Source organism: Corapipo altera, unplaced genomic scaffold (assembly GCF_003945725.1).
Source record: "Corapipo altera isolate COAL_440 unplaced genomic scaffold, ASM394572v1 56, whole genome shotgun sequence".
Lineage (NCBI taxonomy): Eukaryota > Metazoa > Chordata > Aves > Passeriformes > Pipridae > Corapipo > Corapipo altera.
The window spans coordinates 10023736-10049241 of record NW_020884896.1 but is presented as its reverse complement, the minus strand read 5'-3'; the positions used below and the strand labels follow the sequence as shown (position 1 = coordinate 10049241).

The window sequence follows — 25506 nt, the reverse complement described above, 5'->3', positions numbered from 1 at the left end:
AACCATCCCCATCTCCCACCTTCAGATCCAGCTCTGATACTTTTTGCTACCACAGGTCTTCATTTCAGTTCTTACACTTTCACACTGGAGCAGTGACCTGTCAGTCATGGCTGGGCTTCGCGAACGAAGATTTGGGAAGGGCTCTACCCACGTTTGTCGCAAGCGCATTGGTGGCTGAAAAGGCCAATACGAGACAGGTATGTTCAGTTGCAAAAGGCACAGTAGAAAGACTCCTTAGATGGTATATTCTGCAAGGCATGATTCTTTCTGCGAGCAGTGACCAGACATTCATGAAAAAAACCCACAACAAAACCCCCACCATTTACACATGTGCATCCTGCTTCATCATTCTCTGAGTCCAGGGAAAAAACACAACTGACTCACCCTCAGCACAAATTCTAATTTGATTTTTCAGTTTCCCTGATCCTGAGCCACAACTTTGATAACCAATACCTGTTCTAGTCATGCAGCCCTAGGTTGAGATACCGTTTCTGGCTCAGGAATCTCTCAGTCACAACTGGGAAAGGCTGGAAGAGTGTAAGAATAGCAATGGTACACACGTGCCTTAGTTTCGCACTGTTCTCCAGTGATCTTTTACTCACTTACAGAGAAACAACATGAAGCTATGTGGGGTTTTGGTCCAGTCTAACACAGTCGCCCTTATGGAAGCTGGGGATACCACTGTCTTCTAAAAAGTATGGTATTTGATAGAGGTTTCAAGTGTGATGCACAACTGTATTGACTTTTCTAAGCTATCCCAGCTCTCTAATTTTTAGCAATACATTCCTATAGGAAAATTTTACAAGAACTGTTCTTTGCTGACTGAATCACCTGAACTATAATATTATTCTCAGTATTATGTTCTGTAATTGTACCTTTCCCTCAGCTATAATTTTTGTTCCACTTCAAACTTGTTATCTGTCTACCCTATAACATTTTCGAAAAGGAAAAATCATTCCTTTTAGTAAAGATGGAATAAGAGGTGTGGTTTTGATGTGTTTGGTAGTGATTTTTTTTAAGTAGGAGCTGTATGAGCACAAACATCTTCAGAGATTGCAGAGTCATCTTGAATCATGCCCCAGAAAAAGATGATCACTCCTAAAAGAAAGATTTTCTCCAAGTAACAAACATTACAGAATTTCTTGCGTTTCTTTCTTTGCAACATCCAACACTTCCAAATCTTTGAGGTACTTCTGGACCTTTCTCCAGGGATTTAAGGATTAGCTTTGCTATATATAAGTTTCTGATTTTATTACTTCAGCTGGTACATCCACAAACCTGAAAGGTCTCTGCATATATTGGTTGCTTGACCATACTGGAATTTCATATGAAAAAAAACATATCAATGAAATTCTCCAAATGGCAAGTGATTCCTTCGGAATTCACAGTTGTTCAAATGCTACCTTGCTAAGACTGAAACATGTTTCTTGTGACAAGATCTTGTCAAAGGATGAAATTTCAAAAGCACTTATATAATCTGAAAAAAACAAGCCCCCCTGAATCATGAAATGAGGTACAGGTTTCTATGTATCTTCCTTTTACAGGTTACTCATGAGAATCTGAAAATCCCACCTGAAAAGACATAAGACTAGAATTTTTAAGAGGTCTAAGCTGCTCAGCTCTGAAAGCCATTGAGGATTGAGCACTGACTTCTTCGAGGTCCTTTCTGAAAAAATCTCAACCTATATCTTTTAAGCTGCCACAGGTAAAAGCTTACAGCAGCTACAAACGATGGCTTGACAATGGGGAAAAAAAGATGATAAAGATGGCAATAGCAGTAGTCAGAGGTAATGTCTCTGCATCTTCCTATAGACCTAGTGAGAAAGTAGCTTTTGATGGTGGCCTCAGAAGCAGCCTAATCTTCTGCACTGGGGCATGAAGCAGCTGCAGCGTGGGCTGCCATAAAGGAGGAAACAAATCAGGAGGAATAAAATGAAGGCAAATAGACAGACAGAGCAGACTACCATCTAATTATGCCTTTGGTGGAAGAGAAACTCAGAATAAAATCAGGATGCAAAAAGCCTTAAGTCAGCCCCTTCCTCTAAATGCAAAATGGTGATATAAAGATGATAAATACCACTTTGCCAACCTACACCACTTAGTTCCCTTCTCTTGGACTGTCAACTGATAGTTAGGTGAAGGAGAATCAAATTAAAATATCCAATAAGGCCTGTCTTCCCTCAAGCCAAATTTCACCATGAAACAGACACAGGAAGTACACATCACTGCAGATCTGGTATTTCCATACTCAAGATGTAGCATGGCTTTCCTGAAACCCGACTTTAAAAGCTGTGCCCACATCTGCAAAGGTTATACAAAACACTCACCCCAAATACTGCATCACTGCATTTATTTGTACCTAAAGAAAGCATTACAGAGAAAAAAATCATATTAAGAAACTAAGATACCACTTCAAGGTGTTTTCATTGAAGCCATTGCCAAGACACCAATTTACAGTGCTGGTCCACAAAAGGTGTACAGAAACTTTTTACTTTAAAGGAGGACTTCACAAGAAGGACAGTTTCAAAGAAGCAGATCTAAACCCAGGACATTTCACCATTCCACCAAACTGTTTGTTTTGGAAAATATTTTGGTCTGACCTTCAATGAATTGATTTTGTTAAGTTGAAAGTCTGGTGAACCATTTAATTATTTTGGGTTCACAACGTATAAAGACAGAAATTTGGCTGCTGCCTGTAATTTTGTCCATTTCCTGCCTCTCCTTGCCAGTCTCCAGAAGCAATGCAAGTTCAAATTAAATAAAATGTGTTTGTATATTAAATAGTCTTACATTATATTTAGTTTAGGTGTCCCACAACTGCCACAAGCTAAGCTGGCATCAGTGTATTCCACATATAGCACAGACATTGCACGTGTATCCACACACATAAAGAAGTACATACCCGGGTCTTGCACAAACTTGGGGCATCATTACAAAGTTTGTAAATATAGTAAGCATAAAGTAACGTGCAGTTTGGCTGAGTAACCACAGACACTTTGAATGAAGACAATTCAATATGACTGCAATTTGTTTTGTATCAGCATTATAGCTTACAGTTATAGAAATAGATGTTGACATATCCTGAATTTTCTTCCTTGATCTTTCATATTTTGTTCCACTACTTGTAAACAACCAAGAAGTTTCACTCCATTTTACATCTTATTGCATTCTGGTCCTTAGTTACTGTTCCCACGTGGAGCACAAGTTCAACAACCCTACAAAAAGAGTCAGTTGCTTGACCTTGCCTTTGTACCCAAAGTTGGAACATGGGGAAGAAGCTCCCTGTTGGCAGACTGTGACTTCCACCAGTCCAAAGAACTCATTTGTAAGTGCAGTAAAACCACGGCGATCAAATGTATCATGTCACACATTCACAGGAGAGTGACAACGTAAGCTTGGGAATGAGACTTCTTTACAGGATCGGGCAGGAAGGAAAGTGGGCCACAGTGAAAAGCTCTGATTTAGCCATCAATACTTGAAAGAACAGCAAAGGGCCAATGTTGCATTTATCTTTCTCTGGACACGTCCTCCATCCCCCAATTCTGCCCCTTTGTGGAAGTCTTCAAATTAAAAATACTCCCCCTCAACCTTCCATGTAAAGAAGAAACCCCCATGTTTCACAGACATATTCATTACACTCAGACGTGTATGAACACTAATGTATTTCCTCTCAAACACTCCCCCACAGTTTACCAAACCATTAGGATCTGAGCAATAAGATCCATCAGCTGTCCAGTTAAACATCCACTTAGAGAGACAACACTGCTGATACGATCTCTCCAGTCTTTCTGCCAAGTTTGCTACCACAAAGGGTGTGTGCCTGTGTGTGGATCACCATGCTCTATAATGAGGAGGGAGCAATGGTAACAGGGACAACTGTCTCCTTTTAGTAATCGTGTCTCTAGCTGAGGAGGTGGAAGGTTCAACACTTTTCTTTCCACTCCCAGCCATCTGTTATAAAACCTCATAGAGGACAATTCTGCATCAGCAATTATTATTGATGAAACAAAAGTACTCTGACACAATCTTTAAAGCAGGATATTTAATTTTATCAGTCTAAAGAGGAACTTATTCTTTCACAGAGCTACTGACTAACAGCAGTCTCTATCGTTCAGCCCCCCCATCCCTTTCCCCAATATGCAGCACATTCTGTGCCAACCATCTCCCCCAAGTTTAACACTGTTATCTACGTTTTGAGGGACAGAGGGGAAATCTGACCTCACATAGCATTTTACTAGGAAAGCCAGAAGTCAGAGGGCACTACTACGAATACTATAAAAATAAAATTAAGAAAAGAAAACAGAGAGAAAAAAACCCCACAACCCAAAACACAATAGAAACAATACTCTGTGTTCCTATTTTAAGTGCCTCTCTCAATGCTATATGCATAGCAGCTAAAGGCAAGCTGGAAACCAGCCAGGTCCTGGCTGCCAGCAAAAATTTTGTCACCTCCTTTGAACATCTGAAGTATGTTTACCCAATAGATTTCATTAAATTACACTTCCATTAGGAAGCATACAATGTTGATACTCATCTCAAAGATAAAAGGGATCGCTAAGAGGCATGTCATCCTGCTCCCCAGCTGATTGCTATTTCTGGGCCAATCAAGGAAAGGAGCCAGAACAATACTTAGTTAAAAAAATGCAGCATCTCCCCAAGGACTACATACTAAGAGACTGCAGCTCCATTATCAAAATGAGCATATCATTAATGACAATACACATACAGTACGTTATTTTAATACAACTCATACACAACAAACAAGCTGTATTTGGGTCATTAGCTGAATTTGTAAAGCAGTATTTCCAAGGGTTAGAAACTCCTTATCGAGATATGAAGTTTATAGGTTGGGAGCAGGGAGAGAACAAATATTTTATATGATCCCAAAATGCAGCGACTATAATAACACTGTGTGGTTTGAAGTGCAATGTAGTAGTTAACAGAACAATAGGCTATTCAAACAGAAGCTCTCATTTTAAAGTAAAGCAGAAGTAATTTAAAACACCAGGCACTGTTTTACTAAACATCTATGAGCGATAATGAAAGCAAAATGCCACTGATGCAGTTTATATTGTATGTATCACCTTTTAATTTATTATTACAGTACAGTTAAAAAAATACAAAAAAAAAAGGACTCAAAGGAAATTTTACAAACATAGACAAAAATCTACAGAAAAAAATACGCTGATTGTGAGGCAAGACACTGTGGAGGGAATAACACAGGAGATTCAAATACACAAGTCCACTAGATCTGATGGGCTGTTATCCTGTGGTAGGCTGAGCCTTTCCTAGTGGAGAGGAGGAGATATCTTTGTCTCTAAGCACTGTTTTTAGATGTATGATGTTTACTGTGTTTCCTAATCTCCAATTCACATAACAGCTATAAAGGGAAGAGGACAAACCCAAACCCATGCTAATTAAAACCTGAAGAAATAGGAAAGGGCTGGGAGGTGTTAGCTCTTTACAGTCAAGTTCTGCCCCATCCTCTTGCAGCAATCTGTGACTATTAATCTCTAAAAACACTCCTTGCTCAATATTCTGCAATCTAGACTTCAGCCACTCTCTTTCAACATGCAGAAAACCTTTTGGTTTAGCCATATTTGACATATCATATGAACTCCAATTATCCATCTTTTTGCAGTTAATCATCTCACAATTACATTTCCTGCACTTATAAGCATCCAGCTGGGAACTGAGTTTTAATCTAGGAAATAAAAAAAAAGGATTCAGGTTTCTAACAAATTACTTCTAATTAACCAGAACCTTTTCTAGTCATTCCAACCTAAAGACGCCTACAGCAAATGAAAGAATTTATTGTTTGCATTCCTAATGATATTTTAAAATTTCATTTCAATTTCCCCAATGAGTAACTTTCAGGAAATTCACTGCACTTGTATCTACTTAAACAAACATTCTGTTAAGCAGGAAATGCACAACAAAAAACCTCTGGGAAGAAAAAGTGAGCTGGTATTACACTGAGCAGAAATGCTGCTAAATAAAGCTAAAGAACGAGAATGCTAATTAATGTCAACTTCCAGAAATACACTGCAGCTACAGCGCTCAGGCCCTGACAGAGTTACTGGGAACCTCAAAACTATGTTCCCAAGTAACAGTTTAGAAATGAAAGGTTTGTTTGGGTTTTTTTTTTCTGGAAAAAAAATGGTTAGTTCTATTGATACAGCGCAGCAATTTGTAATCTGTACAACGGAAGTGGATTAAATGAAGCCACCTAGTTAAGACAACTCAGGAAACTCAGTCAATGGCAGTTAAACAGCACATGAAAGAGCATTGTCCCACAACTTCCAGTGATTTCCCCAGAGAAAGATTTGGAATAACAGCCATACAAAATATGCTTATTGTACAATTGGGAACTGCTTGATATCACAGGGAGGTAACATGAGGTAAAAATCAAATGAAACAGTTTCATTAACACTAAGTCTTATCAATTTTCTCCAACTGTTTCAGAAAGTCAATGCAACCATCTGACAGAATATGATTGTTGCAAAGTAAAGTATACCTTTCATGTTCTTTGGACAGTCAAATACCAGAGGGTTTTCTGTCAATTATGCAGTATCAGAGATGTACATCCCAAATCTGTCCATCTAACTAACAAAAAGAAAGCAATATGCAGCTGAAAAATGCTCTTCAGAGCTACCTTTAAGTAATATATAAGTCAGTCTAACTGCAGAAATATCTTGCTCAAAAGGTTGGTGTTCATTAATGTGCTACCAAAGTTTCCACAATACAAAACAGGACCGCACTAATTGGCTGATTGATTCAATACCAAGTTAAAGGAGTTAATTATTCAGGAAAAGAGTTATTTTTAATACACCTGAAGCCTTCCAAAACTATTAAATTTTATATGCCTGCACTAGCCTCCCATTACTTTGACTTTCATTAACTACCTCTGTAGGCACTTTGGGAACACCAAAATTGTTGGTACATTTTTGTTTTTATTTATAACAGAGGTCCAGTTGTGACTGTGGACATTCTTTAACTCATTTATAATAAGGAAAAAACAACAAAACCAGTAGCAACTTCCTCTACCACTACTAAAATTTAGCAAACTGTAATTCCTGCCACAACAGCAACAGCTTTAATTCCAGCACTCCGGTATCACAAACCAATTAACACCAACCTCCCATTCCCAAATTTCTGTGTTTCTGCTTAATCTCTCTCTCCGACACACAGAGTACAGCACATTCAATGAGTTGTGAGGAAGGGATGGATTCGCCTTTATAAGATTAACATATACATCCTTAGGTAATACAGAGTCAATACTCAAACCACTGCATTCTTGGAGATGCCAACCTGAGAGTTGTGTGAAACATCATGAGATATCTACATTTCCAATCTACCAGTGCACTTTTAATTGTGACACATGAAGACCTACATCAAGAAGCAGTAAGAACGCTATGGAAAAGTTTATCTTAGTTGTGAAATTGGTCACCAAAAGACAGAATGAAAAGCCTTGGTGACAGACAGAGGACAGTGTGAAAGTTTTTCTTCTTAAAGCCCTCATAAGCCTAAAATGGGAAATTTAGAGACACAATTCGGACAGGCCACAGGGTTCAGTCGGAACTCTGCTTGCAGCCATCAGGATCAAGGTGGGCATCCCCACTGTGAAAGCAGGGCAAGGTATTTGGTATTTCACTGCATGTTCTAAGTCAGTACTATGAAATCCCACCACAAATCCTCCACACTGGTATACAAAAGACCCCACATTGCTCACCCAGACTCCAGACCACAGGTAGAGGTGCCCAGGCATGGGACACAAAAGCATTACTTAAGCAGTTCTGATCAAGTAGTTTTAAAAGTCAGAAGGACCAAGGACGGTGAACTTACAGGTGCCATGGACGTCTGGCAGAGCTGCACAGCTCCCATCACCAGTTAAGTTCAGGCTGGCATTTTATTAGCATCCAGCTCAGCAGGGACTACAGCCAGGCAGGGACCTGGGGAGCTGGAGAGACGCATCCCACAGAATCCCCAGAGCAGGGAAAAACAACCCTGAAATGGAGCCCTGGGCCATGGGTGGGTTGGGGAGGCTGCTCAGGGTCATTGAGGGCTGTTGGTGCCCTCAGGGCCCTGAACACCCAAAACTGGCCATAACTCTTGCACGATTGGGTATTAACCACAGCTTGTGGAGAATGCAGAAAAAAAGCCAAGTAGAGAACACACAGTGGATTTACATCACCATGGAGAAGACTGGGGTCAAATCAGAAACATCCTACATATGAAGAAACCCTGATCCAGGTCAAAGCCAAGGACATGTGTCTGTTGTTACAACAAACTGCTCTAATATCTTAGAATAGTTTTACTGGTTTACTGCCCTTAAGCCACACAAGCTCTGAATCACTGGCAAGTTAGGAATGAACAGATGATATTGCAGAGAGATTCAGACGGTACCAGGCAAACATGAAAAATAAAAAGAATTAGAAAAAAACCCACCCTCTCAGCTATAGTCATTTAAGTAGGAACACCACAGAGAAAAGCTCTTAAGTGCAAATCTTTCTTATTGCAGTGTTACTTTCAGTGGCACATGAAACAGCAATGATAACAGGCTCAAAAAAAACTTTGAAAATAAAGTTAAAAGATACATGTAACTTAAAACTAACATCTTTTCCTACACAGAAAGGTTAAATTGTGGGGTTGACATTTGCATTTGTTACGTTGTCAACGTTTCCTGCCTATCAGCCTATGTACAAACAATATCTAAAGATGTCATCTACATATTTATACCAAAGGAGTTTATGAACAAGACCTGTCAGTATATTTTAACACCTTTCCAAAACGTCAGCTTTCATCAGGTATAAACACAACATGTTTAATTTATTAGTTTGGTTTAATATAAAAAGTTGACAATCATATGTCACCATAACTATTGATAAGGCAAATAAGAACTACAGGAAAATGTCAGAAAGTTATTAAAATATTTCTCAGCTTCCTGAATCAGATTGGATTTATTGGCTTTTCTCTGTCAATAAGTGCATCACATATTTTTATTCATATGGCTATTTTTGAAGTGATGTGTCCAACAGTGAAGCTTACAGACAGACTATATATCCTGGAGAATTTGAATTCTACTTTGAATTTTTGGGGCAGGGGAAAAGACTTTATTAATGTTAAAAACCATCCAAACAAATACAAACACATAAATTTGTTCACCTATACTTAAACACATGCCAAAGATTTCTTTTTTTAAAATATACTAAGCCTCATAAAAGTTACAATATAAGGCACAAGAAGCTTTGAATACAACTCTGAAGTTGAGCAAAGCAATACATTTGTTTGCACTTTCCACAGGAGGTGCTTGATTCAATTCCCTCAAGAAGATTGCTACTATCAAAGGTCCACCTTCTTTGTTTATAATGTCAGGAGAACAACCTATTCTGACTTCTTTATAGATACTTCCCCCAAAAGTGTAACAGAGGGCAGCACAGTCTCATTCCAAGAATTTCATCCCCCCTACCAGTACACAGCCAAACATTTCACCAGTGAGTCACTCTGGTCAGATTGCAACAGCTTGCTCTATATGGGAAAAAAAACAACCCTTATTTATCTGAATGCAAGGACAAACTCCATTGTATAGATTAGTTCAAACACTCCTGGCAAGCCAAACTCAGGCCAAATGACAGCCAGAGGCACAGCAGAGTTTGAGTGTTCACTGACAGCTCTTCTTGCTGGAAGACGCTTTTCTTTTTGTCAGCAAGTCCCACCCTACACCTCAAAATTAGATACAGAGAAGGATGTTACTATTATACAACCAAGCTCATACCAGGATTTGATACTGTGGATGTCAAGAATGTGGGCATTTGAGCGATCTGGTTTAATGGAAGAGTTCCCTGCCCACAGCAACGGATGTTGTAACTAGATGACCTTGAAGGTCCCTTCCAAACCAAACCATTCTGTGCTTCGGTGACATTTCAGGCCACAGAAACACGTATCCTGGTTTCCTTTGTCTGGAACAGGGTACAAGAAGGGGAATGGAAATTTCCACAAGGCCCAGATTTTCCACAAAGGAAGAAAAGACTTCAAAATGTAATCTTGCTCCAAAAGGATACATCTAATTACATCAGGACAGGTAGCATCTTGGAGTTCTTCCGCTATTGTTTCTGCAGTGTATACATTTACAGTTTTTATTGTAGAATAGATTTGGCCCAGTTCTTAGACCAAATATCCTCACTTCAACATGTTCAAAGCTGTCTGAAACACCAGCCTTTCATCCACACCCTCATGTCTGTTTGGTGCATGCCTAAAATGGAGTTTCCAGTTCACTTTCCTCAAAAAGCAATTCTATTCAGGCTCATGTGCAGTAAGTGAGGAAAATGTGGGGATTCACTTCAAAAATCACAGTACTATCAAACTAAACACTACCACTCTACATGAAACTTCAGTTAAGACAATTTTTAAAACATACAAATGGCTTGCAAATTGGTCCTGTATTATAAGAGAAGGGAACTCAGCAGTTCTGATCTTAGCAACAGAGTACTTTTTAGGTACAAATTAAACGTAAAAACTTTTAACATTTGCCCCAGAAAGAGAAGAGGGAAAAGCAAAGGGAAAACGAGGATGGAGAGGAGCAAATTTTCCCTATGCTTATTCTAAAATGCATGCATTTTAAACCAAGAACTCTACAGGGCACAAGTGCTGAGCCACTGATCTGCATTGCTGAATGCTACACATGTAGCTCATGAATGGAAAAAGGGGACCTTAATAACACGCTTGAAACTGACTCCAAGAATGGGTCAGGAGAAAGATGCAGCCCAGGTGCCTTCAACTGAAATAAAGATCTAACAGGAGGACAACATGACAGAAGGTAAGAAAAAGACAAAAGGAGCACTAAGGGCTTAAAAAGGCTGGGAAAGCAATTCAGGTTAGCAACCCCTAACTTAATCCTGACCTTTCTGTAACTTTTTACCTTGATTTAGTTGACTGAACTAACTTTGTGGGAAGCTTACACAACTGAACCAGAGAGTCTGATTTCTCCTGAAGACTGGTTGGAAAGAAGAGAGAATCCCATGGTCACTTGAGGGTATTAATAACACTGAATTATGAACAGTACAAAACAGTCATTACAAATCAAATATATTCTTTTGATTAAAAAAAAAATCCTAGCACTACAGTTAAGTCCCTGTTTTAGCATTATTAGTTTTACTCCCAACCACATTAATCCTAGATAAACACTTCTTCTTTTTTAAAGATGCTAAAAATTATAACAGACACATATTATAATACGAAAATCCGAAATTTCAAAGAAACTACTAACGGAACAATCCATAACATTGAAACTAACTTGCATTTCTTAAACAAATAAAAATAATCACAAGAAACACATTAACATAGCAACTTAGTTATTTGCAAAGTCCTATTTAGTTAATACTTATTATTACAGTGCCAAAGAGCTGTAGTCATGTGTGAGAAACCCCTTTGTGCAAGGCACTCCACAAATAGGAATCCCTGTGACAAAATATCTGCAGTTACATGTCCCAAAATACCACCCATCATTATGGAAAGTTACTGTTCAGACTTTGAAATAAGAGTATTTGCTTTGATACTAATGCAATTATTCTCTCTTAAATCAAATATTAAATACCACTTTTTTCCTGGTTGTTGATACACCCTAGCAAAGGTTACAGCTCGATTTAATAACGGTTCAAATCTTCTACTCATGAGTCAGTGAAAAGGAAGGTGTTAACTTCATAATGCAGGAGCATTTTCTAACTAAGGCCCAAGCCAAGACCCACCAGACACAATACAAGCCTTTTCTTTAACTTGCCAGAATTCTCATTTGAGTCTTTAGTGAACAGGTACAAAGCCTGCAATTGCAATTCAGTGATTTCCACGCTGACCGGGAGGGTAAGTTGGCAAACACTACCCTTATTCATTCTAGTCTTAACTTCTCAGAAAATAAAAAAAAAAAAATAAAGAAAAAAAAAAATAAAGACATGTTGGAAACTTGTGGGGATTCAGAAAGCAAGGACAAATGCCACTCAATGGGAAACATGCAGAGCCCACACACACTCCCCAATTTCTTTCTCTTTATGTGCCAGGCACCAAATATTTAGTTAGCAAAACCTTTTTTTCATTACACACATCAGAAATGTTACTACAGCAGGAAAAATTATTCTGTTCTACTGCTGATCCCAGAGGCCACCTGCTATATTCCTTTTTACTATCTGTTCTTTATATTTCTACTCTAATTTTCATTGATCACCTCTTTTAGGACTGAAATCTCTGTAGGATTCACTAAATATTGGAAAAGGCCTATTTTCCTAGCACTGACACCCTAAAGGCGGTTTATAAAAAGCAAATTAAAAGTAAGGGAGGTGCTGTATTTGATCCACTTATTATAAATGTATACAAGCATTAAATTGTCAAATGTACAAGTTTAGATCCTCTAGCCTTTACAGGGATTTCCTCCCTAACTGAGTAAGAACAGCAAGTTTAATTTGATCTTGTGGCCAAGAACCACTTTTTGTTGTGGTTTCTATGGCAGCTTTAAGGGAAGCTGACTGTACTTAGGATGGACTATTAAATTATTGCAGAATACAAATAAAAAGTTACCAAACAAAAGAACAGAGATATTCACACTTTTTCCATATGCTTCACATAGTAAAAAACGTTACTAGGAGGAGGGAAAATCACTCTAATACACTTTCAGCTGCATTTTTTTTACTTTATATTCCTTCCTCACTAAGTCTTAAGCCAGAAACAAGACAACATGTCCACTGCTACAAAAGTCCATCTCCTTTTTCCTGTGCTAGCCAGTTTTACTGAACCATAAAGTTCCTTCTGTGTATATTACTGGTATGTTAAAAAGAACCAGCTTAGAGCACAAAATGGGAAGGTTTTATCTGAGAAAACAGGATAACATTGTGCAGTTTAGTTTTTAAATACCATTTTTAAACGCCTGCAGCTAGAAAATATTAGACATATTTAATATTTTTCAGGACAAATTCAAGTCTATCTACACAAGGGAACAGCACTCTATCCAACACTGAAGACATCTGCCTAAATATCTACTCTGTTCTTGGGTTAGAGTCTGTGGGAGAGGTAGTACGAAAAATTTACAGTTTTCGTTACATTCAACCAACATTTGTAAGAAAAAAGGTAAAATGAATTGATTAAATTATTTTTCTAAAGAATACCTGGCATTATTAAATTCATACTAACACATTAGCTTTTCACAAAGACTTCTTAAGGTATTATAGTCAATTTCTTGAGAAAAAAGCCAGATATGGAATTTAATAGAACTGTATCTCTATTGCACTAAATTTCAGTATTCCACTTTTGGAAACACAAAATCATAAAAATAAAACTATGCAAAACATGATACCTGGCAATTCTGATTTCTTGTAAAACACATAAAAGTTAGCACATAACATCACTAAAGCAGTGCTATGGAAAGCATCAGAAAGAGCAAATACATCCACCACTGTTTCTTTATTTCTCTATTAACAAATCCAGAATACATTTGTATTTACAAGAATTTTCAACTGGCAAATTTTTACTATGCCAATAACATTATCATAAATTTATAGTCTGTCTCCTGTTATTTTATGGTAAAGGTTTTCAGCAAAAAACAAGGTAACTAAAATATTATTTGTACTAGCAGAATATAAAGAATACTATTATTTGTAATGTTTGACAACTGTTTGACAGCTAGACATACAATACATCCAGTTATGTAAAGAGATTTTTTTTTACACTCTAATATTAGCCTATGATGCCATCAGTATTTCAGCAAGCATTTAATATGTAAGGATCATATAAAATTTTCCCCTTGAATTCTGATTGAGAAAATATCAAGATAAAGCACAAACCTCTTTAAGTTGGGTAGAAACAGTTACTTTTAACAGCAGTGCTTATATTTCAAGTTTCTCTTCATGAAATCAACAAAAGCAAGCAGGCAAAAAAAAAAAAAAGCCATTAACCACTCATTTGCCAAACTAATTTTTGACACGGGACAGTTAATCAGTCACAAATAAAAAGTTCACCATTTACCAGATGGCAACTTCACCATAAAGGGAAGCTATTTTTGACCCTGGCAATTAGTCTTCTCATGTTTCAAACACTAAATTCTATTTTCACATTAATTTTTAAAACTATGTGGCTTTAACTTAAAATAAACTGTACATCAAAAGAATGGAAAATAAACAGCCAGGAACACAATTTGACGAATTGGATTTATTTAGTTTATTTAGCTAAACAGGGTCCATTGGATCTCTTTAATAGGCTGACAGTTGCACTGGGCTGGTTAATAAAACATTCAACACAGTATCTTCAGCCAATATAGAGATGCAAATCCCACCAGAAATATTTTATTCATGAAACAGTAATTTCTGTTACTACCAAAGCAAAAAAAAAAAAAAAAAAAAAAAAAAAAAAAAAAAAATGGGGGGAAAAAGGGGGGGGGGGGAAACAAACGGCACTTGCTTTGCAAACAAACAGCGCCACCCAGTGTCACTTCCTGGACAAACACACCGGGACACCTGGAAAAGGCTGGAATTCATCCCTCCCGAGTAAAACCCAACCTTCTCTCCACTTTTTATGCTTTACCAGTAGCACATGTCTCTCCTTACTTTGCAGTGACATGCAAACTACCCTCGCTCTCGCTGGGGAAAATAAAAAAAAAAAACTAATAACATGCTAAGGATCTTTAGAGTGCAGTTCTAGCTTGAAAAGCAAACACTTTCAAAAGGTGTGGGGTTTTGCTCAGCTTGTCTAATGTTTCTTCTTGCAATCTTTAAGTTTCTAACTCCTGGTAGAAAAACCAAATCAAACCTCTACTTAAAAGACTACAGGTGAGCAATACAATGAAGAGAGAGTGAGATACACTCTGTTCTGCTTCATTCATCACCGCACCCCACACCAATGTTCAAGCTACAGAACCTGTATTACTGCTGCTATCAAAGGCAGGACAGTGACAGTTGCTTCTTTTTGTGTGGCAGGTAGGGGAGTTATCACTAGATTAAAATAAGAAATCACTGAGAAAGTGGGAAACAATAAACCCTTCCTGCTTCTGCCTCCCACCAAAACAGCATTTACCTTCTGTTTATGAAGACAATTTACTCAGCAGCTGGCTAGAAGCAATTTTGAGTGGGCATGGCTTCTTCCACTCTCTGCTAGAAACAAGAGCAAACATACTTAATTCTACTACTTTGAGAAGTAGAAGTTTTAACATAAGAACAAACTACATGGTAAATATAGAAATTATAGTTCTCTACCTGGGAAAGGCTGATGAGGGCTGGCATCCAGACATGTCTACAAACTGCCAGCATGTTTAGTGAAAAAAGCAGAGGTGATGTCATGCTGAATTTCTATTAGATGCCTCAAAATATATTTTACAGAAGGATTTCATTCTGCTACAGACCACTTTTCAGCTTAATTTAGTATAGAAACATTGTGTGTATGCAGGGAGAAAGGAAAGAAGCATGAATGCTTACAGTGCCCTGTATGCATCAATATGCCCTTCATTCATAGCCCCCTGCCAGACACAAGAATTATCAGACTCACTAAATCACTTCCTGCAAACACTTTTATTTGTAATCACTCAGCCAAGTCTAGAGCTCCACAAACTGGTTTTTCTTAAAATCATGTGCATCAGCTCCACCACAACTTGTTGAAGGACCAGCAAAGAGCATACCACAAAACTCACCAGTCTTAGCCCTCCGTGTTAACAGATGAGCCAGATCTCTGGAGACAGACACAGAACGTCAAGGTGGAGTTGCCTGAGAGAAGAATCTAGTCATGGAATTAGTTTTATTGACATTAAAAATTTGCTGCTTGGTTGCTCTTACGCAGCATTATCTCTTCACACATTGTGTTATGAGATGCATAACACACTTACTGGTCAAACATGGGAGGATTCTTTGTAAGCAATATCTACAGAATTACAAAACCCAGGAGGTAAGGTGTGCTTCACTAGTCTGGTCTCAGGAACCTCAGTTAAGATGATCATAACCCTTTAGGTTAATTATAAATAAAGCATGTTAACTCCCATCTTTCACACTTTCCTCTAAGGAAAAGCATCTCATCACTAGTAAATTCCATTATGAAATAAATTTCCTTTCTTCTCCATACTTGCATATAAAACTATAAAAAAAATGCAGTTTAGGCCTTGAATGTTACTAAAACAAAAAGAAGCAAAAGAGAATATTCTTCCCTGTATCACTTTTTCCCCATTTAAAAAAGCAGTATTACGAATAAAGTAATTGCAAAATGTCAAATGCCTCCATCTTCTTCCCCCACAAACCCACCAAGGCAAGGACACAAGTGAAAACAAGTGAAGACAATATGCAATTTGCCTCTATAGAAAAGAAGTTGGTCTAATGCTCAACTGCAGCCAGGCAGACATATATCACATCAGAAGTTATTAGAAAAAGGAACAGAGGAAAAAAACCCAGTGCCTCTGTAAGGAACAGTTTGTGTACAGTGTAGAGGACTGATTACTTATCTCAAGAAGGTGATGCTACCTATAAAAACAACAGAGTGAAGGACATTTTGTTCACAACACGCTTTTCCAAAATTAGGTTGTCAAAGTACATGGTCAGATAATTCAACTCCTTTCTTCTGAAACTTAATCAGTTCAATCTTGTGTGCCTTAAAACAAATCCTCCACAGCCCTGCTCCAAAGAGCTGTACTACTCACATAGTGAAAACTGATCTGGTTTCAGTTTCAAATTTGTGAACAAGATCAAGTGCCACTACAGGCACGTGAACCTGCCCAGGCAGGGTGCTCATGCATACATGGTGTGTTCACAGGGCGAGTTCCCTGTTCTTAATAACATTGCTGGGGTACAACCATGAAGATGCACACACAGCAATCCCACATATGGTTTATGATTTTTAACTACAAAGCAATAAAGCTTTGCTTTAGAAACCAAAATAATCCAGCTGAGCCTCTAAAGTTTTAGTTCAAAGTGGGGAGCTAGGGAAGACTCTGGCCATAAAGATACAGGCCACTAACTTGTCCTCTGACAAATGTTGTTCATTATGCTCACAGTATTTCTCTGGATAGGTGACTGAACCTGAAATAAGAGTAGCAGTATTTGCTACCAGCAGCCACAACATAACAGACACAGCTGTAGCAGTTGTCCAGGTGAGCTTCTGGACTCATGCAGTACTTGAGCCTTATAGAAGGTAGCTAACTTTATCAAATGAAATTCCATGGCTTATCTCCTTAAATGTTTTTAAAGTTTAACAGCAGTTGACATTTTAACAATGATCTTAAACAGAACCTGTAGGAGGTATGAAATGTGAATATATATCTTCATTATTGACTGAACTGAAGCTATTGTTAAATGCCAAAATGTTTAAACGTTTAGTCAAGTTTTATACAATATATCTGCCTATTTAACTTCCCCCCCCCTTTTTTTTTTGCTTTTAAAGGTTATTCTGAAAGTCAGAATAACCAAGATCAGTACCAAATTCTGAGAATTTAAAAGGAATGAGCACTGTCCCTTGGGCTGATAAAAAATGCTACCTGCAAAATTTACCTCTGTGCTGCTGAAGGAACAGGAACAGTTCTTATGCTGCTTCCTTTATTTGATGGGTATTTCTTCTTGTTGAATATACTCATCTCATTTTCAACACTGATTATGTAGTATTCATTTTTGTAATAAGAATATTTCCGTATAATGTGGTCTTACTGGATTTTTATATTTCCTCATCTATTTGAATGCCTTACATTTCAGCTGTAAGTTTTTCAGGAGAATGTCTGCCTTTGCTTCTTTCTACTTTATGTGCCCTGATACTGAGCCAGTACATGGAACACTTGGAATGGATACAAATGCTAGCAGATAACCACACATTTGCTAAGTTTATATAATCCCATTTTTACATGGACTGGGATAGATTTATGTCAAAGTTATGTTTATAAAATATGGAAGCCTTTTACAAGTGCATATCCCCACTGTTTAAAGATCACTGGTTGCTTTCAGGTAACAATTAACAAAAAATGCTTCATTTGAAAGAATAAATCACACCTATAGTCCAGGTACTTAAAAGACTTTTTTTTTCATTCAGAACTTACTTCATGCAGGCAGGCACCATGGACATTGTACATCTGAAATAGTTGGGAAAAAATAATGACAAGCTTAGACCACGTAATAGTGCATTAGTAGATGGAGGAAAACGACCTGCTTATCCGAAGATTGTTTCAAGTTTCAGGAACTTTTTAGCAGGTGGTGCTGAATCAACCCCGAAAGCACAAGCAAGTGTTCTGCAACTCCGTGTGGGGCCACCAGATAGAGCCATTACCACGTACCACGGGCTCTGCAGCCCGGCGAGCCTGGCCGGGCAGGAGCCCCGGACCCCTGCAGGTCTGGGAATGCAGCTTTCCTGACCTAACGGGACCAAAACCCCGCTACAAAAATGAGGTGCTGGTATATGCTATTGAAAATGAGATAATAAAACCAAGATTTACATCTGCAAGTTAAAAAATAGAGCATAGGGTTGATCCGTTTTACTCAAGCCTGAAACTTGGCCTTTCGAGATGTATACAGACATTTTGCAAAGAAGTGTGACTTTATGCTTGCCCTGTTCTTGTATTTCTCCCCAGGCATCTGCTCCCCACAGAAGACTGCAGAGCACTGGGGCGAGCAGCAGGAACCACTGCTGCTTGAAGGTGAGGTGCAATGCTCGCTCTGGGGATTTTCCCCATCAGTATTCACAGTGCTGTGCTTTCGGAGTACTTTTAAAGACAAAATCGAGCTATTCTTTTTTTCATTATCACTGCTCCTCTTCAAGAGGGATGATCAAGATAGAGCAATGTGGCTTTTTCTCCTCAGATGTGATTTATTGGAATTAGTGGGTTATAACTCCTCGGGTGCAATACAGTACATAGAGTAGATGACATCCCAGGACTGCAGAGCACTGACAGCAACTTGTTCCTATTTGATTAAAAAGTTAGAGATAAAAACCTCACATTTGGAGTAACTTTTCTAAGTACAGATCAACCAAGCCTAAACCTGTATTTTTCCAGAATATACTTCAGCATAGTAAATTGTATAGAAAAAAATCCCTATAAATTCATAAAGATGCCACAGCACATAATAAATGATATTAAAGTGATAGCATTTTGTCAATATTACACATACTGCTTAAGATAAAATAAACTCACCAATTAGATATTAAACATCACAAATAAACCTTAATGTTGTCCATCCTGCAAATAAAGAGTGGGCAGTCCACATACCTCAGGTTTCCTTCTCCTAATTTTTAAATATGTTGCTATGCTGCTGTTTTCCATAACTGCTTGGGTGAGGGCAAATTTGCAAGATGCTATAAGGCATAAAAATAACCACAAGATCAAAACTCATGTTTATTATGATGAATATAAAAGAAAACTACCAGTGCCAGTTCTGCATTCACTTTATCTTTGAAATACAGAACTTAATGAAAAAGTATATCGAAGTATATAATTTTTTAAATTGATTTAAAAGGAAACACACATTTCAAGATGATTGAGAAATGTCCTCTGCTCTGCTCTGCTTACATGCTACTTCACTTGGGAAGAAAGGCCAAGCCAAATACAGTGGTATCCAGCTGAGATTCCAACTCCCTTTACAAAGAACACAACTTTGCAAGCTCACATCTGTGTGTCTTTTAGAACAGCCAAGAACTTTGACCAGCAAACCTGTAAGCTGATCATAACCCAAAATTGCCAGTATCATTTCCAGTCATCTAGAAATGTGAATTCATTTTATAAGTACTTAGATCTGCTTTTTCTAAAGGTATGCTAAGGCTCTTACATAAACTCAATATGCTTTGCTTACAGTCAAACAGTTCACAACTCATTCAGGACAATATGCAGGCAGAACAATCAACAGCACTTCCATTTCAGTAAATATTTTAACTTTCTACCTTTGAGAGCCCTGCAGCTTATAGAGTAAAAATAGTATTTCTCTTCCTTCCTCCTCTTCCCTCTTTGAACTCACAACTGAATCATTTTGTTATATAGTTTCCAACAAGTTGCTATTTGTCTGGATAATAATCCAAAAAGATCCTTAAATCCTCACATACAAACTCAGAAAAATGTTAATATTTAAAAATGGAACTATGGAGGGCATTTAAGGTATTGTACAGTATTGTAACAACATTATTTGCAATATAAGTGAGATTTTTTTTTCAAGCATAGTTGTTGTTTTCTTACAGTACTTTGCTCCATCCTTCACATCACTTTTTCTCCTTGATCTTCTGCTGAAGATCCTTGGGTTTGGGGCTGTTGCTTTTACCCATTATTACTATCTGTTCCTTCCCCTTTCTTGTGTTGCTTTGCTTCTTCACTCTGACCACATTCCTGCATTCATTTAACTCCCAGTGCTATGATACATTTCCTCACACTCATTCCTCCTCTTTTGTATAGTGTCCAGTTCTGAACTCTCCCATTCGCTATTGCCTGGGAACATGGAAATACAAATTCCACCATTTGCCCACATATAGAAACAGGCCAGCATCAAATATATGCTGACAGTAAATTCTGTCACACCTGTGAAGATAAACAGCATTCACTATTGGTCCAGAAGCTGCTCTCTTTGCTTCCGCCACTGTTCAGCCGTATGCAATTCCAACAGTGGAACGGTATGAGACTGTCCCAAAATTCGGATGCGAGTCTTCTTATTCTAACATTCCTCAGACTTTACAAACTGCAACCATCTTCTAGCTAATACATTTTTGTGCAACTCCTCAACTTGGCAGAAGCACAGAGGAGTGACAGTCAGCTGGATTTCTTGGCTGCAGGTATAAACATTGACTCCCCAGCCCCTGAAGGATTAAACTGCTGCCAGCGACCTGAGGAAATTCACAGCTCTCTAGTGAATGGAAAATACTGCCACTAGTTAGTTCTTTCTCCCTACCCTGGAGGAACTGAGCTGCTGCCAATTAACATAGCTTTTTCCTACACTTTGCAATCCCTTTGAACTTCTTCAGGATTTTACAGAAAACAGTTTTGTCTCTATGTAAATCTATTCAGCGCAAGTCCCAGTCACAAAAAAGGACTGATAACTGTAGCAGAAGCCCCTAGACAAGGGAATCTTGTTAGTTTGCATCCATTACTCAAAAAATGTAGTACTTATACCAATTTGTACAAAAGCCAAGAAGAATCTAAGAGCAACAGAAAAGAAAACACAGTGAGTAACAAATGAGAGAAGCTCCATTCAAAAATTCCACAGATTGGAGATTATATTGCTTTTCATGTTACTGCCCACATTACTACAAGCTGTCATTCCTTGAGAAATAGGATTAAAAGCTGACTACTTTGCATACATCATGAACACTCACGATGTTTAATGGCAGAGAAACAACTGAGATCCAGGGCAAAGGGACAGAAGGCTAGAAACTGGAATATTGGTATGGAATTGCTACAAAAAGAAAACCTTCTCTTCCCCAGTTTGATTTTCATCTGTCCACATATACAGCAAGATACAAACAGAACTCATCTCTCACACTAGTCAAAAATACCTCTTATTTGCCTGAATAACTGCATTACTTTATTTTAAAAATTCTCATAAATGCCTTCATTATGTCATATGTTAAAAACTCACAAAATCAGCTTCAAGTTTTCCCATTTCTTGTTTGTAGCTTCTCATTCGACTGCTGTACATCCCTCGGCTCTGAGGTGGGATCTCTCGAACTTCAAGTTCCATCTGCTCAAGCTAACAAGTAAAAACAAAGAGCAGACATATAAATCAAAAGGTTAATTAAGGCAACAGTGAATTTACCCAAGTTTTTCACAAATGCTAAGAAATATTCCTTCTTTATAAAGAAAAATGCTGTTTATTCTGTAATATATAAAGAATTTATCAAAATATTTACACAGCCTTAAGTCAACAAACAAGTGACAAAATTAATATTATTGACACTTAGAAGGAATGATTCTCGTCAAACATTTCTGGATTTCAATTTCAAATGTGATGAATACATTTTATTACAAGAAAATAGTAAAACTGAGGATAAATAATTCCTGCAAATTAGCATAGTTCAGAAGAAAGCCTACATCCATCTAGCTGGGCAGTTTTGGAAAGCCTTGGTTGAAAAATATATTTTATTTATTTATAGCCACACACACACATATATATATATACAGATGTGTATATATAAAAGTTTTATTTACCACCAGTCTCTATGTTTAATAAGCTAATCCTTTTTGCTTTAAATACTGCTACCTCAGCAGAATTACAAAGCTTGAACTGGTTTCCTAAATCTACATCCCAAATCTGTATGTAAGTATATTATACAGCTGAATTTCAGGGTTTAATGACAGTCCTATTCAAGAACTTATACATAGTTGAATGTATTCAAACATCAGAGAGAGAATTTATCTTTTAAAAGCTTTTTCTATTTATTCTTGCCATGTAGAATACTAAGAGGCCTGAAACACAACAATATGGCACAGAGGTACAGAAAATCAAAAGAAGTTATAAACCAGGGCTGATAATTACCTGCCCCCTGGGTCATGAAGCCTCCTCTATATGGTGCTGTCTCTTCAAGAGTTCTATTTTGCACAGCTGAAGAATCCCTTACCTGCCTTTTAAAATCTCTCCAAGTTACTTTAAAAAGATAAGAGAATACCTCTCCTTGGTTGCTGTAGGTTCCTGAAACAGTATTTACTCACCTCCTACTGATCTTGGTTGAGCAATAAGGATAGGAACAGAAATGCTTTTCAGTTAGGGTCCCAAACTGGTTACAGGTCTTCAAAAGGGACTGCTGGAGTTTATTCCTATGTAATCACTTGCTTACACTTTGAAACTTCATCCTCATATTGTGAGAAAAGCATCTGAATTTAATCAATGGAATTATCAGATACTTAGCAGTCATTTAGCCTGATCTAGTCTGATTATACAAAATGATATTCAATAGTCAACTGTAAAGCAGACTTTAATTAAATGGTCACAAGTGAATTGAAACATACAAAGCAATTTCTAATTCTACCTAGCTCTTTGGCTCAGGCTTAACTTTCCAAAGGGGTAAATTAAACCAATAGCTGGAATTAATAGCTTATTTCTTATCAATTTCATCACAATATATTTGATCTCAAATGTTCTATAAATGTAGAAAACATTTCTCTCATATATATATAAGTATATGTGCAAGGTCAGAATATTTTATTGAAGTCCAATTCTTACTTACTAGATAAAAACAAAAACATTTCCCAGTGAATACAGAAGTTGCATAAACGATCAGACCACAGTCCATGAAATTCAAAATGTTCATTCTAAAGTGGCAGTATTAGTGAGTGTAACGATGAAGCACCAATATTTCAGCTGACCAATATTTAACACCTTGCTTTTCTTCATGAGATTAAATGAGTACATTATGTGGCTGGGCTGAGAAATTTCCATGAGGAGCCATGCAGAAGACAGTGGTCTAAGCAGGTATGAACCTAAATGCAACCTACTTTCATGTAACTCCACTTTCAGGCTTCTTATTATTGGCCAAAAAAGTCATACTTTTCATACAAAAGCAAGAACAGCTTACTTAAAGCAAACAAAATATCCTGGCACTTAAATCTCAAAATATGTGTAGAAGCTCAAGTTTTCTTCAGAAAACCTACAAGCTCAAACTTCTGTTTCTGCCTATGTTCAAAGTTGACATGTGCTGGTTTTGGATGGGGTAGAGTCAATTTTCTTCATAGTACCTGGTATGGGGCTGTGTTTTGGATTTGTGCTGAAACCAGTGATAATAATACAGAGATGTTTTCATTATTGCTGAGCAGGGCTTACACAGAGCCAAGGCCTTTTCTGCTTCTTGTACTTCCACACCAGCCAGGAGGCTGGGGGTGCACAAGGAGTTGGGGGACACAGCCAGGACAGCTGACCCCAGCTGACCCCAGCGACATTCCAGATCACATGATATCATGCTCAGCATGTAAAGCTGGGGTAAGAAAAAAGAAGGGGGATATTCAGAATGATGGCATTTGTCTTCCCAAGTAACCCTTACACGTGAAGGGGCCTGGCTTTCCTGAGGATGGCAAAATGCCTGCCCACTGGAAAAAGTAAAGGAATTCCTTGTTTTGCTTTGCTTGTCGTGCATCTTTTGCTTTCCCTGTTGAAGTGTCTTTATCTCAACCCACAAGTTCTCTCACTTTTACCCTCCCAGTCCTCTCCCCCATCCCACGAGTGGGCAGGGAAAGGCGGGAGGTGTGTGAGTGTCTCTGTGATGCTGAGTTGGTGGCTGGGGTTGAACCACAACATCACCACTGTGGTGAAGCTCAGCATTTTGGCACTCAGCTCTCACCCAAATTCATAAATTGCATCCTCAAGGGTCCTCAGGAGTTCAACCCGGTAGGCTTGCTCCTAACAGCACCCAGCACTGAATACAGAATAAAGCAGAGCAACCCCTGGTATTTCCATTCAAAAATAAAACAAAGTACCATAGTGTGGCTGATGTGCTCACTGAGACCCCAAAATAAGTGTCCCCCTCCCACAGGCACTTTTCCATATGAAATTGCTCTGGACAGCTGCTAGCATTTTATAGAATTTGTAAGCTTCACTATTTTATTCTGATTCTGAAGTGCTGGAACTAAAATAGAGATTTAATTTTTTTTTTTAAAGTGTCTAATAAGAATAATCTAGCATTTGCAACACTAAATTTATGGGCATTATTAAAAAGCCAAATGTCTAAAAAAGAATAACCAAGCATTTGCAACACAACAATTTCGTGGTGTCTTTCATAAAACATAAAAGCAAACAACAGAGAGAGAGTTTTTTCTTCTTTAAAGTAGAATTTCACTCAAAAATGCTCATTCCAGCTCTTCTAGTATGTGCTAGATCTTGTGCTCAAAGAATTTTCCCAAGGTTAGCACAAAATTCACCTTTCTTAAAAACCTGGTAAAAATAACATTCAGATACTCCACACTGGATGTAGAATGACAGGATTTCTCTCCAGAGATCTCTCATTCCACAGCTCTGGCTTGAAAAGGCACCCTGGGAGACTGAAAGTTTTTGTGTCAGTTCTGCACATACATCAAATCAATTACACCAGTGATTTTACCCAAACAAAGCAGCCAGTGTTTTAAACAATCACTGGTTAGTGAATATAAATACATTATCTCTACAATAATATTTATAATACATGAGAGTGTTATTTCCTAGCCAAATAGGAAATAAACCAAAATCAGCTAATCCTAGTTTTGACTACTCTAGACAATGAAGCAAACCAGTGTATGAAAACTATCAGTAGCAAGGAATTAGGTTTATTTTGATTTTCTGCTGTAACCTTTAGTTTAAAAGAGGATCATCTTAATCAGCTCTGGTTTTAGCAGGTTTGTTCAAATTGATTTCTAAACCCAAGCCTTGACATTAATCACAAACATGTTAGATAATTGCTTAAACACAATAACTGAATCTAAATATCTAAAACAAAAGCATGAAAGAAAAGCCAGTAAATTAAATGAAGATCATCATTAGGATAAAAGTACAGATACAGGATTTATTTTTTAATCTTGTAATAAATACAAATTTAGATGATCTTTTTGTGACATAAGGAGAGAAGTAAGGAGCCATT

At 37.7% G+C, this 25506-nt stretch overlaps 1 protein-coding gene across 5 annotated transcripts in view; it reads right to left on the bottom strand.

Moving 5' to 3' along the window:
- Positions 1–25506, bottom strand: part of VTI1A (vesicle transport through interaction with t-SNAREs 1A) — a 272432-nt gene that overhangs the window by 238991 nt on the left and 7935 nt on the right. For all 5 annotated transcript variants that reach the window (XM_027647785.1, XM_027647786.1, XM_027647789.1 and 2 more), the window contains exon 3: positions 21546–21656. In XM_027647785.1, the coding sequence (XP_027503586.1) occupies positions 21546–21656 (111 nt within the window). The remainder of the gene's footprint in view (positions 1–21545; positions 21657–25506) is intronic.